The sequence below is a fragment of the Vanessa tameamea genome, chromosome 6 (genome assembly GCF_037043105.1).
Source record: "Vanessa tameamea isolate UH-Manoa-2023 chromosome 6, ilVanTame1 primary haplotype, whole genome shotgun sequence".
Classification (NCBI taxonomy): domain Eukaryota; kingdom Metazoa; phylum Arthropoda; class Insecta; order Lepidoptera; family Nymphalidae; genus Vanessa; species Vanessa tameamea.
Genome location: NC_087314.1, coordinates 4,983,673 through 4,998,939, shown reverse-complemented (window position 1 = coordinate 4,998,939; position 15,267 = coordinate 4,983,673). Strand labels below are relative to the sequence as shown.

General features: G+C 30.5%; 1 protein-coding gene across 2 annotated transcripts; it reads right to left on the bottom strand.

The window, feature by feature from the left end:
- Positions 1-335: 335 nt before the first annotated feature.
- LOC113393458 (uncharacterized) lies at positions 336-12,042 on the bottom strand. 2 transcript variants are annotated; one of them, XM_026630345.2, is made up of 9 exons: positions 11,899-12,042; positions 3,900-3,991; positions 3,660-3,721; positions 3,331-3,440; positions 2,811-2,890; positions 2,647-2,720; positions 2,147-2,306; positions 1,809-1,903; positions 336-980 (listed from the first exon to the last, which is right to left on the bottom strand). In XM_026630345.2, the coding sequence occupies exons 1-9, from the start codon at positions 11,911-11,913 to the stop codon at positions 871-873; spliced, it is 798 nt and encodes a 265-aa protein (XP_026486130.2). In that variant the 5' UTR covers positions 11,914-12,042; the 3' UTR covers positions 336-870. The 2 variants fall into 2 exon arrangements, with proteins under 2 accessions (XP_026486130.2, XP_026486129.2); XM_026630344.2 differs by having other exon boundaries at positions 1,794-1,903; positions 11,899-12,041.
- Between the last annotated feature and the right edge of the window lie 3,225 nt (positions 12,043-15,267).

Here is a 15,267-nt window from a genome sequence, read left to right as displayed (position 1 = left end):
AATCAATTTAATGCAAGATTTTTTTCATATCTAAGATTTTTTTTTGACTCTAGAATGAAACACGTAAATCTTAATTTAAAATTGTGGGTTCAAACCCGGATAATCTACTGAATTTGTATGGGGTTGGCTTGTGTTTATGGTTCATATTATAAACGGTGCTGACCGAAAACATCGTAAGAATTAACATTACATGAAAATGCATTGTATTACCATTACATGGGCATTTTTACTATACTGGGAAAAATGATTTTGACATTTTGTGTTGGACATTCAAGTGCTCTTTCAATATATGGAACATACCTCTTAAATATATTTCGATAAATAAAACAAACAATAATGTAAATTTACAAATTTATTAAAAATACAATCAGGTACGAAAAACTTATTTCTCATATTGTGACGAATTTAGTTTAGAAGAACATAAAGTTTATTTAAGAGAGTTACAAATAGTAATCATTTATACAGATTTGTTTTAATAATAATGAAATTTTTCATCTTTTGTACAAAAAACCAAAATTGTTATCAACGGACTCGTGCATCTAGGACCAGTAAGTTAGCATTAGGGTGACTGGTATGTTGTTGTGTTACCATATTTATACAGTAGTAACCTTTGTAGGCATAATTATGTATGTTGCAGTTGCTCTTTTGTCGTTAGACAATACAAAAATGTGATTTACTCGGCGTTTTTTCTTAATAGCATATAAATAAAATGAATTATTTTTTATTTTTATGTTTTACATCGTTTTTTTTTTTTATATTTTGCACATTTATATTATAAATAAAACATTTTTTGATAATAGAAGACTTGTTCTGATGAAAGATGAATAAAATAAAATTAATAATCTTTGGATAAAATTAAGTGATAACAATCTATGCCTTGTTTTTAATTTGGGCTGATGATGGCTTTGTATTTTGAAGATGTTCTTGGGATTCCATTGTCACCTGACTGGCACTTTTGGGTTCATTCTTCGATGAATTTTCTGAAATAAAAACAACAATTAATAAAACTTACTTACTTCCATTGAAATATTAGTTTTAATCTCTGCATAATATAAAAAAAAGTTGACGTCTGTACATTTAGATCTTTTCAACCACCTAAAGGATTGAAATGCTGGATTCAAAAATAAAAAATGAAACAGATACAAGAGGAAGGTTTATAATACACGAATATTGTAGTACAGGAAATCCGAGAATTTCAACTTTCATAGCCGGAAAAGATTTCTTTTTGTTAGGTTTGTCTGTCCTATTTTTCATTCACGTAAATTATCAGAAACGGAAGAATTTTTAATATTACCTATACATTATTATTATAGCTTATTGGTTAAAACTATTTAAAAGCTACATGTCGTTATTTATATTATATATTTAACGCACGTAAATTAAAGCGATATAAAAATTATAGACCATTAAATATTACGTTTGACTTAGAGCGAATTATAGCAGAACGTAAATATAAATGTAATTAGACATTATATACAACTGAATTAATAAAAATATAAATACACTTATAACATAAGTTAAGCAGCATTTTTGAATTTTTTTTCATCGGATAGCTTACGTGCATTTAGGCTGAGGCAATCGTTAGCATTGACTACAGTGGCAGTTATTATCAAAATGGCATCATAAAAATCTCGTCAAAACATTCTGCAATGTATCAAGTATATGTATATTGTACCATTTATTTATTTAAACTTAATAGTCAGATGCTTAATATGTTTTTTAAAATTTTTGAAAATCGCTTAAGATACCATGCTGTGAGATAGACTATTATTGGTTATAGGAATTATACAAACTATTGTTCTGGCGACCCTCATTGGTTTGTTGAACTTGTCCTTGCAAAGAGACGAGTTGTGAGAGTCGTAGAGCCCCAGGCACTTCACCTGTTTGATGGTTTGTTACTGGCCTGCAATTTTTGTAAAATATGAATTTGAAATTAAGAAAATTATTTTTTGTAAATGTGCCATAGACGGCTTTGCCCACTATGGGAGAAAGTTGAACGATATACATATGTGTAATATTTTCCTTCACCGTCGAGCACGAGATTTAATATAAAGTGCTTTCAAGAATTTACACTTTCTATCTTTGGTTAAGATTCACGTCTTCTATCCGGGGTTGCTCGGTTTTTGTCTGTTCTGACGAAACTTACTGATAAGCTATGATTGGTGCTTGATATCCAAAGTTAAAGGGTTGGTTGCCAAAAGGAACTGCCAAATTTGGATTTGCTTGTACACCCGGGACGCCTGGTTGATAACCATGTACTGGAGAACCTCGGCCAGATGGATCGAGAAGGACAGGGTTCTGGTAACCTGATAAATGAAGGTGATAAGGTATATTATTTGAAGCGTTTAAAATATTAAATCTTAATTTTATAATGCTTTTCTTTAAGTTTAAACATTTGAACGCTCTATTTGAACGACTGTAGGCTGTTAATGACTTGCTATGTAGATGATTATGTCATAGACTAAAATGGCAAGGCTTTTATTTTAATTTTATTTAAAATTTAAGCTTGCAAACTAAAAGACTCGCTAAAAGAGTACATTTTTTTCGCAACTTCGTTGACTTCTACAATATTTGACGCTTAGCAATTTTTCTTTGACGTGGTATATTTTGACTTATAATTTTAATTTAAAAAACAATTTAAATTACCAGGATATCCTGTGTTTGCTTGAGGCCCTGCTGCTACAACATACACAGGCTGGTAACCACCAACAGTACCAGGTCTGTGAAATAAAGTTTTTTAGTAAAATTTTTTTTTAATGCAATATTTATTCTCTAAAATATATTTGGTAATAAGTAACTTATTTACAAACCTATATCCGGGAACTGGCATGTGAACAATAAATACTCTTTGTCCGGGAATCAAACCTGGTAAATTAGGTGCAACTGGTGTCTAGAAAAAGAAAATATATAAATTTAAAGATATTTATCAAATACCATTTCTATAACTGGCTTTATTAATAGATATGTATGTTTGTATTTTTGTCGTCTATGCATTCCTAAACCACTCATTCGATTGTGATGAAACTTTGGTGAGTTGCTCTGCGTACATCCGAGAAGGTTCTTAAGTCAAAATAAAAATCTTTGTCCTTATATATGTAGATTATTTCTAACTAACTTTCCACCCAGGCTTCGTAAGATACAAAATAATAGCAGTGTCCTAGTGAATGTATTGCTAATATAATTACGCAGGTGTTTTATTGCTTATTTATTTTCACAGGTGTTATTTTTGCTTAAGCATTCTATTGCTAATTTAATTTTGCAGGCGTTTTTAAAAATCTTAGTGATAAATTGACAAAATAACTAATGATACATGTATGTTACGTTAATTACCTGCTGTGGTGGCTGCTGGGGTTGTTGTGCTCCAGGTATAAGCTCAACTTCACTATCAGGTTCTAGCGTCTCCAGGCGTGCTGGTGCACTATTATGGGAGTTCGTGTTAACTGAAACAATAATGATATAGTTTTGAGTTTAAGAATATTTTGTGCCTTTCTATTATAATACTGATTGCTTGTCTTGGTGTGCTTGAGAGATTATCTAGATGTACTGAATTAGACAGTTATTACTTATATATATTGAAAATCATTAAAGTTATTGATGTAAATAAATTAAAAAGAAATAATATAAATATTGGATACACATAACATATCCCATGAACTCACCTTGTTTTTGTTCTTGTTCGTAAAAGTTTCTCACTTCGGGATTATCTAAATAATAGTCCAGTCTGAAACAAAATGTTATCAAAACCTTGATATTTTTTCTATTTAGCTATATTGAAAAAATATTTAGCATTTGGATTCCATTGTTAGGATAAAAGTGCAGTCAATATCAATCAGTCAACACATGGCTTGATATTCACTAGCAATATTTGATGCATGCATTATAGAAATCAATCAACTCACGGATTTATTTGCTGGTACTGCGAGGCTTGTGGATAGAGTCTCGACGACGACTGCGGTGCTGCGCTAGCCGCGTACAGCGAAACGATAAAAAACTGTAGAAAAAAAATCAAATAATTATTTAATTTTATGAATACATTTATAATATTAGACAGTCATTTTATATAACTAAAAACGTTACACAAAAAATAATTGCATCGATATCTGGAGTTCAAGAATTCACCAATTTCGGTTGGGCTAAAAAAACCTACTTGGTTTTTCTTAAGGGCGCTCAAAGTTCGGTTCAAGTGACTCACTTGCAACCCGACTTGTGACTTCTTTATAACATTTTTCACTTATCTGTTTATTTCATCATCGGTTTTATGGAAGTCAAATCAAAATCAATTATTCTTTATTCAAAGAGGCTTATGAAGGCAGCTCTTAATCGTCATGTTACAGTGTTGAATTAAATGTCAAGCTGCCACCGGTTTGCAAAGTAAGCCGAGAAGATCCGGCAAGAAACTCGGTAGTTACTCTTATCCACTATTATAATTACAGTGTATTTAATAAAGTATAATTAAATTTATATAAATCCTGCATGGAAATTAACAAATACTAAGACCACGCTTTTTTATAATGAATATAATCTTGTAATGATATCAAGACACCGAAAATTAGATACTAGAGATAGACTCTCGACTCTATACTGATACTAGGGAGTTACACTATTTAATACTGATATCAAAAATCTGGAGTGATCATTATTACCACAGATTTGTTCAGTTTTTTCTGAAATCGATGAGCAATTTATCTAATTTACTAGTATTATGATCTAGGGTATGGGCGCTGTAAGAAATATTAAGTGTTCCTCACATCGCCAATGCGTCGCTAATCTTGGGAACTAAGATATTATGTCATCTGTGCCTTTAGTTACACTGGCTCATTCGCCCTTAAAACGGGAACAACAATATTAAGCATTGCTGTTCAGCGGTTGAATATTTGATGAGTGGTAACGTACTCGGAGGGATTTGCACAAAGACCTATCGAGAAAGTAAGTCATTAAAAAGATTTGTATTATTCTGATTAAATTTAAGTAAAAATCTTGCTTTAAGAATGTTTTATATATTTTTAAAAAAGATCTGCCGAGCTGTATACTTATAATATTTAACACGTTCAACCTTAAAATAATTGTAAGACAATTGTTTTTTAAAGTAGTAAATAACACGCGCACGTTTAATTTAAGGTATTCGTTTCATTGGATTATCAGAGCGAAGGCGAACGAATAAAGTATACGTTTTTTAAGGATGCTATGTGAATGCCCTCAATTTGCGTATATATAAGTATTTTTAATATATAATACGAACATGTATTTATTTAACAATATATTTACAGTCTCTATCTGTAATAGCTCAACGGAGGATTGTCTTATATAAATGTTACATATTTTAATATGACACTAGTAACTAAGATACGCTCTGAAACTTAAATTAATCAATCAAAATAATTGTTATTTGTAAAAGTAAAAAAAAATTATTGCGTAAATTGTTTTGGCAAGATTTGCCCCTTCTTATATTGGAGATAATTAACAATTTCTCTAATTAATCAAACGAAAACTATAAGTATATACTGTAGTCTTTATCTTGTATTTCAGAATTAACAATATGCAAGTGTCATTTTAATCTCTTCGTGGAATAACCATGATCATTATGACACGATCCTAAAGTAAAAATGGCGTAAGATCCGAAGCTAGCTCATACATTAATTTACGTGCGTACTCGGTAGGCTTAGCTAAAGGTGATAAAACGCTTATTAGACATTGATAATACTAATCAGATTTAGAAGGTCACGGAGCTGGAAGGAAAACAAGAAATCTTTTTTGGATAATCTCCTGGAAATACTTTAATTATTGGGGTAAAAAAGAAAGTATTTATGTAAAGAGAAATATACTCAAGACAAATTCATATACATACATATAAAAACTTTATTAAAGTTTGTTTGTTTATATAAAAAATAGGCCTCTAATTATACAATTTCGAACGATATTTACAAAACAAACTTCTGTTTTTAAAAAAGTTTATACTAATGATTCTGCCTTTAATGAAGAATTACAAAATTGTGTTCATTAGAAGCTTCACTTCAACTTTGCATAAATATTGTAGATAAAAATATTTTTATGGTATAAAGGAAGTACTCATGATGAGTACTTTCCGCGATGGTGGGTAGGGCACATAGCTTGTAGAAGCGACGGCCGCTGGGACAGAACAGTTCTTGAGTCGCGACCACGAATCGGAAAACGCAGCGTGCGCAGGCCCCCTACAAGGTGTACTGACGATCCAGTGAGGGTCACGGGAAGCCACAGGATGCGAGTAGCGCAAGATTGGCTTTTGTGGAGATCTTTGGGGGAGGCATTTGTCCAGCATTGGACGTATTCCGGCTGATGATGATTATGACTCATGATGATAAAGTGTGGAAGACTCACATAAAAAAATCATAGAATTTGGCGATAAATGGGATTTGTATTATAATTTATGTACGGATTTGTATCTGTATTATAAAAATATTTGTTTAATTCGTGAAAAGTTAAAATAAGAATCAAGTTAATATAAATAATCATAAAAAATACTATCTTAACTAAGCGCTTGTGACTTGACATACTTAGATCCGAGTATGTTAACGTAATGTGGGAAATATTTTGCGTATGTCAGCGTTATTTTCCAACCCCTTTGTTAGATCAGAATCGATGACAGATGATTTAAATAGCATTTAATTAACATTGGCATTCGTTGCTTTAATCAATACGTAATGATACGAATAAATTTGCAATAATTAATGATAATTTTGTTTGTTTGAGGATATATTTAATTCTGATGACAGTCAATACTTGTCTTGTCGTATTGATTTGTTGCTGGGTGAAACATTTTTTGATAATTAAAACAAGAATTGATTCAGTAATTATTATTTTCTATTATATTTTCTCGGAACACAAATTCAAATCTTGATTGAATGAAAAGAAAATGTTATGCCTCATGAAAGCAGAAGATTGTAAACATTATTTAGTCATATTACAAAACTGCGGAAGGAAAACAGTAATAAGTTAATCATTAAATTCTTTGTTTATTGAAAAACTGGTCTCAGCACATGGTTTTACTTGCTATTTTTATTTGTTATGAAGTAAAAAGATTGCCTATTTTTTATTTATATTAATTTTCGCGGTACTTGTGTATAATTATTGGTCCATTACGTTCTATATAACTATTTATTACAACATTTATTTCAAATTATAACAATTAAAATTACTTTTTATTGGTTATTGTGTTTTGGAATTAAATTACGGAGGAAACAATCTTTTTCGATCCCATTGGGTGTTGCGTTTTACATATCTACAGCGTCAAACTCCGGAGGTTTGTTACTTTTATATATATAACTGATCATAAAAAAAACTATGACCTCTTTGACATTTATATATTTACTTGCGTCAATTTTTGAAAAATACATCCCATTTAGCAACAGCAATTTAAAGCGACGGAAGGAAGACAGTGCGCTTGGTATATTAGCATGTAACTCTGGTGCCAACCTTCACCCACTTGCGTGCCAATGGCTCGTAAACGTGGACATGAATGACATAATATATCGTATAACGATTGAAATGGGTGCGAATGTTGCTTGGAATAAGGAGTGCTTTGCACTGTACGTTTTTAACGACAAAATAATTATTTAAAAGTAACCAAGGTACACTTTGATAAAGTATAATTTTCAATACAAACAATTAAGCTTTTATTTTATAAACAATTTGTGTCTTGACAAGACAAGACTAATTCGTCAACATAGGTGATGTATCACTGACGGGTAAATGGACATCCCCTTAAATACAAAATGTTTTTCCGCACTCACACTATTCGATACAGCAATGCTCTCATAACTGAGTTTGTATTTGACTCATGAAAAGTTGAAAACGGGGGCCAATTCTACTAAAAAATTGACACTTCATTGCAATCAAATCGAAACGTTACCGTCGTTCAACTATTTTTTTATTCTACTAAAACAACAATCCAGTACAATTCGGTTGAAGTTAGATCGGAATATAATGGGAATCGTATCATAACCGATATGAAAAAAACTAAAATTGGCCATCAGTTACAATTAAGCTGAGGTTTATTTTTGGGAGAAATGGTCTAAGTTGGATTAGAATAGAATCGGGAACGTATCATAACGTAATATGATAGTAGAAATGCCCCCAGATTTACAGTAATAGGTTCGTTATTTAGATGCGCGTATCTTTTAATTCATATGATTATAATAATTAATGTCCCATTTTTCACGATCTCACAATTCACGATTGTGGACTTCCGTGTAATAACATTAGAAAATTCAGCCCAAATTATCACATTATTGCGTTTCAGATTTAACGCGTAAGATTAAACGTGCATAATATTTAAGATAACGTACGTTTGACGATTCTTTGAACCCTGATACCGTATTTTGTGAAACAAAAACAAAAATAATGGGTACATTCAACTTAAATGTAGTTGTATTTGTGATATGACTAAAGTAGTTGACAAATATCGTACATCGTTCCGGTAATTTCTTTTAAGGTTTGGCTTACAGTCTTGTGTTATGTAAATTTAAGTTTCATATAATAACGACTACAAGCCTCGGATATTTATAAAAGTATATTAGTTTGTTTTCAATATAAAACGTATATCCTACTCTAACAACATATACGATCATATTTATTTGACATAGTGCTAAAAACAAACACCAGAACAGCACAATTTAAAATCATAATTTCGGAGAATTCTCCTAAGAGCGTAAACGTCAAGGATACATTATTTTGGTACGATTATCCTTTAAATTCTAGAATTATAATAATCAGTATGACACATCACTTTCAGAGATTTTACTATGGTGCAGAGAGTTTCGAGTTTTGTACAATCAACACTGTTATCATAAGTCTTCGTCTGGTCTGCGTAGCTGCCTGGGTCACTAATATGTTATTCAAAATCAAAATATACTTTATTCAAGTAGGCTTTTACAAGCACTTTTGAATCATCATTTAACAAACTATTTTAAGTAAAGCTACCACCGGTTCGGAATGTAGATTCTACCGAGAAGAACCGGCAAGAATTTTTTTTATTCAACCACCACATCAGCAAAACAAGCAATATTTGTGTTGTTGTATTTCTGTGTTCCGGCTTGAAGGGTGATTGAACCAGCGTAGTAACAAGCGCAATAATCTTAGATAAATCGGATCCAATGGTTGGTATATGAGGAGTGTATACTTCTTGCCGTGCCAGAGTCTAGATACAATTTAAACTTACTAAAGTCATTAATTTTCGAAAATATGTCACGAAGATTGGTTTATAATTGGCAGTGTATCACAAAATAATAATTCCTATTTATCTTACCATTATTTTTGGCAAAAACTAATCACATTTCCTAACGAGCACTTCTTACGACAAAAGTCAACGAACAATACCATCGCAATAAGCGTGCTAGAAATGAAACCGTGTCCACATCTAGTATTATGTAACAGGTATTTATGTCTTTAGTAAGGATTTCAAATACTAAGTGACCAACGAGGCGAGTTCCCATCACAACCTCCATAATTACGGGTGAGGCAAGGGTTATGTGGGACAGTTTGTAACGATACCTTCAAATATTAAATCTCGTAGAAGTGGTATGTGTCATTCGAGCTCACGCGAAAATATACCCTTTTTTATTTTTTTAATCTCAATATATTCATAGCATTTAGTACACGAAGTTTTTACTTTTGAAAGTATTCTATAAAAAAATTGGCATTCAATTTTAAGTAGTTTTTTTTTTAAATATATTGAACATAAATATTGTATTGTATTCGACATATAGCCAGACGGCTCAGTGCCAATAGATAAACATTAGTTAAAAAAAAACTGACATTGCTTAGGGAAGAAGTGTTATTTTTGTTTAATCGTAACAAAATTATATAATCTTATTATTATTTTATTACGTTACCTTCAACTTTTGGAATCACCACATTTAAATACACAATTGGACATTATACCATTTCCATAAATATATAGATTCTACATTATATATAGAGTCTGAATAAGAAAGTTAAAGAAATAGTCGTCATTTTGTCACGGTTTTGTTAGGATTGCTTAAACATATCATTTTCTTTATAACGTGTCGTATTATATCAGACTTTTAGTAACAAAAATTTTTATTCATTGTTTTTTTATTGAAATGCATATAGAGTTTATATTTATAGCTGAGTTCACTCTTGTATTGAAGGTATCACCATTATATTTGGTGAGAAAATTAATAGCTGGTTTGGATTTCATTTTTTTTTTTTTTTATTTAATTTACAACATCCACGGGCTTACAGTTGGCCGTGCCTTTTTTTACATTTTATTTTTATAAATTTTGGCGTTATTTTATATTTTTACTGAACATCAGCAAACAGCAGATCTTCGCTGGACTTCGAGCTTGTCGTCTTCTTGGAAGACGTGGCCCACTGACACTTTCTTTCTTTTTTTATTTTCAATTTAAAATAATATATAAATAATCCATATTAAATAATATATGATAATATATAATATATAAAAATACTGTATGTAGTAGTTGTTTTTTTTTATCCTAATTACTGCAATCCAGCGGGTCCTGCTCCGTGCTTGATCAGAGAGAGTGGACTTCATTATTATATCATACGCATAAAAAATAAGAACCGAAGTGTCTGTATACATTGTAATATCATCAAAGGACATAAAGGGATTCGTTTAGGTTAACTTTATTTAACAAGCAAATTTAGTAAATACAAATTATTTTTAAGTATTGTATAGTTAGCCTTTACTTTAGAAAAGTTTGGTTATATACGCGTTACCATACAAATATATATGTATTCTTATATACATATCCACATTTTCTATATAACACAATTATTACTAATTCTTTTTTATTGTATGCATTATTAAATAATATATTATAATTTTAACGAAGTTGTGCTTCTTCTATTATATTTATTTTAATAAAAGGACCATTTCAGAGTAAGTGGTAACCACCACTCATAGACAATGGCACTGTAAAAAATATTAATCGTCCTTTACATAGCCAATATGCTATCTACCTTGGCAGCGATGTTATGTCTAACTCATCTTTCAAACCGGAACACAAAAATACTTATCGCTGTTTGTGGTGTAGTATTTTACTCTGCATACTTAATAGAAATTCAGAAGTACTTTTAATACTACACATGTTTGTATAATAAGGCCTTATCGCGTAACATAAAATCGTAACACTTTGTAATGTTGTACGGTGGTACAATATGTAAAGGTTGGGTGGAATGTAAACCCGTATATTCCATCCAAAGCCCATTCAAGTGATTATAGTTACAGAATAAAAATAACGTATAATAATATTTTTCACATGAGAGTAACTTGTAGTTGATGTTTGATTTACTAGATATAATATATAGGCATACTTATATCATACTGTACAATTTAAAATAATGCTTGGCTTTGGATGAAATTTTGAATAAACATGCCTTAACAAATATGATTTATTACAATTGTAGTGGTCAGGGCGGTACACGGGGACGGAACTAGTATCAAATAAACTTCCGTTGCTAATCATAGATTTTTATAACGTTATTATTGTTATTTTTGTTTTATATAAATTATATCTTGATAATAATAATAGATATTTAAAAAAATACGTAATATTATTTAAACACAAAAAAAAACTTGACTCTAATAATTCAAAAATATAATAAACAGTTGGAAATAAAATTTATCTTTTAACATGATTATATGTATTGAGTTTTCGCCGGTTCTCATGTCTACTGCGTTCCCTCCCGAACAGGTAGTAGATTTTTGACCATCAATAATTACATTAGTGTGATGCTTCCATATTGAATCAAGAATTTTACTTTGACATTAGGGCACGTTCTGCATAATAATTGAATTCTTATTCTAATCGAAACGGAAATAACATTAACTATTATTTACTATTTATATGTAAAAAAAAAAACAAAAAAAAAAAAACTTACAAAAAATGTCGCCATATTATCACTACACTCAAGGAAAACACCTGCGCAAGAGACGCTAGGGAAATGCGCCTGTACATGCTGCCGTCTCTTTATATTAAGAGTTGCCTGTGCGCAGGGTTGCAGACATGCCCCGCTGGTTTTTCCTTCACCGCCTCCTTACCATAATATGACTATTGAAATTTGAGTAATAATATGTTTTTATATACAATAATGACGTATCAATATTTTATTACCAATTTAATTTTATTCCCTTAACATGCATACATGTAAAATACGAATTTATTTCTTATATAAATATGTAGGAAAGGACATTCTCATAAATCCTCTTCGCAACTCTGTATATGTATATATATATACATATACATACATACGTATATATATATATACTGCTGTATGCTGTTCCACCTTGATGAAAACCATCGACACTGTATTGCTATGTTCTAGTTCGAATCATGAGGATGAGCCAGTGTGGCGCAAGAGAAATTCTTAGATTCCATCGTTGATGACGCAATGTTGTTTACTTCTTGTATTGTCTATAGGCTTGTTGTCTTATTGGCTTGTCTATGGGTTTACCACTTACCCTCGACTGGCACTATGGTTCTTCGGCTATTTATTAATAAATTAAAAAAAAGTGAAACATTCATTCATTTGTGTCTTAGTTTTTTTTAGTCTATTGTGTCTTATTTATTATTTATATTTATATAAAATAAAATGTTAAAACTTAAAATAACTAAAATGCATTTTTTAACGTCAGTCAAATAATATCTAGAAGACCACGTAGAATTTTCTTCCTTGCAATACTTATTAAAAAAAAATTATATAATTGAATTGCGAATAACGTAATTTTGATTGTGATTTAACTTAAAAGATTAATCAATTATATGCCGGAAGCAAATACAGTGATTATAATAATTGGCACATGTCCAACTAATCGCTTGTGCACAAAAGAAACGACTTTAATGTGTAATCGACAGATTTATTGTTCTGATAGTAGTTACCCTACGAACTTCGCCCATCACTGGACAGGGGGCCGATTGATGAGAAGATTGGAAATTATTGGTTGTTGAAAGAATTTATAATGAAAACCAACATAATTTGGACTGTGTCTAAATCAATACCAAATTGACTATCATGGATTAAAACATGAATGATTAAAATAATCCCCAGTACTTTGACTCTATCACCGTGTTGCTGAAAACTTCTCATTCCTTTTAAAGCCAGCCTCATTGAGTTTGCTTCTATCGTAACGATATACAAATATCACGCCTATTATTTTTATTTATTTATTTATAGAAATTACGTGGGCTGACTGGCTCAACGAGAGCAATAGCTTGAAATTAAAAGAATTATAAAAAGTTGCTGAAATTTCCTCAACTTAATGTTGAATTCATGCCTTACTAATCAATAAAATAATTTTATAAATTTTCGGAATAAGTAGAATAAAATAAAAAAAAGAAAACAATACATTATATAATGTCGTTATTATTATAAACATGTAAACAAACAGATGGTACGAATGATGATGTTCACCTCCCGTTATAAAAGTTACGGTCACAAATCCATATCAGTCGAAATGACTGTTGATCGAGAAAATTAGTTCTCCATAAACTTTTGCATACCCAGGCATGTTAATGTTAAATGGAATATATTATTGCGTTTTTGATAGATTTTCTGTCCACTTTCTAAAAAATATTTTGAAAATTAATTACAAATGCATAGTTAAAAAAATACTTTTTTGATCAACAGAGCAAATGGCATGACTGCATACAAATCATTGTTTATATATATAAAATACACACATTTTTTGTGTGTTATGACATTAAAGTGAAGATTCTGTGAATTTTTTAATACTGATGTGAGTCTAAGGGCTATCTTTTAAAGAATTCTTCGGTAAAAATCTGTAAGCGTGACAGTTGTGAAAACGGTTTACAACATACAATCAGATGGAGTGCTTAAAGAAACAAAACAAAATGTCAGAAGTAGTCAGAAGTAAGTTTGACTCGAAAATAGTTCTATCTGCAACACATACATGCAATACGAATACGCTGCCAAGCATAAAATGGGATGTTACCTTCCTTACAATACCACAGACTGCACATACTTCATATCAGTTCCGAGTACGATTTTTTTTTATTGTTGTATATATACATGAGTCATGTTTCCAGAACTATTCTATTCAGGGATAGTGCAATGTGTGCGATATACTGCGTCAGAATATTGCAAACGGAGCAATACATCAATCCTATGCTTAGCTTGTGTAATTTTTCATATTAGTACTTTTGAACATTGTTAATCATCATCAACGTAGCTTTAGAAAAAGAGGCTTCGCCTTCGGAAAATAGAATATATATTAGTTTTATATTGTATGTAAGTGATTATATCATTATGTATTGAAAAGAAAAATGTTTTGAACGGTTGGATAAAGTTAAAATTTTGAGGTTCAATCCGTGTGCAACGTTTTATTTCAGTTGAAAACGAAGGTTTTCTTCAGTCAAAACTGTAGTACAAATAATAATATCGCCTGGATGTTTGTTTCGATCACATATTGTTTATGCATTTATTATTTGTAAAACTGGTCGCCTTAGCTCATTGACGAAGGAAGTTTTCGACCACAACAATAATTCACCAAAATTGGGTTTGTCGTTTTCTCGGAACGTCCTCATATTATGTTTAACGCTTTCCTTAAACCTGCCTTACTCATGCAAAATACGGAAACGTCAAACGAAGAGATACTAAAATGCAAATATGAATCCTTAAAAGTATTATTTTTTTATTATATCCTTTAAATTATTTTTTTAATGTTACGAACTCTTGATTTAAGAGATATTAAACAGTCTATCTTAATATTTGTTGTCTTTTTTTTTACTTTATGCATCAGTCATTTGAAATTACTGAATGTTGATTTGAGATTGAGAATGAGATTATGATCAATTGACGCGGAATCGTACATAGATTATAAAATAATAAGCTATTATTTTTTTAATTTCCGTTAGCCCTTTCTCTTTTTTTTGTTTTGTTTAATGCCCAGCAAAGCGACCGGATCACAGTTAATCAATTATAAAAATAGCGTAAGCGCCGATTTGTTAATCCCTAACAACAATGTTATCCTTTATTTGTTAAAAAAATTTAGTGACAAGTAAGTTTTTATTTACATACTTATTTAATACTACTTTTACTTGGTTTAACTTACTTAATACTTAATGTAGATCTAAAATCTTTATGCATTTTTTTGAATATTCAATTAAAACCTTTATTTGTATATTAATAAGGTGACATTTTAAGTAATGTCTTTGAGATTAAATCTAAAAAAAACATGATTTGATCACAAACATGATTTTTTTTGTACTGTTTATTACAAATATGGTTTAA

Excerpts from the sequence above, each read along its gene's own strand:
- LOC113393458 (XM_026630344.2), bottom strand. Across the intron at positions 3,722-3,899 it reads CAGTACCAGCAAATAAATCC|ACTGGACTATTATTTAGATA; the intron begins GTGAGTTGATTG and ends ATTTTGTTTCAG. Across the intron at positions 2,721-2,810 it reads ATGCCAGTTCCCGGATATAG|ACCTGGTACTGTTGGTGGTT; the intron begins GTTTGTAAATAA and ends TTTATTTCACAG.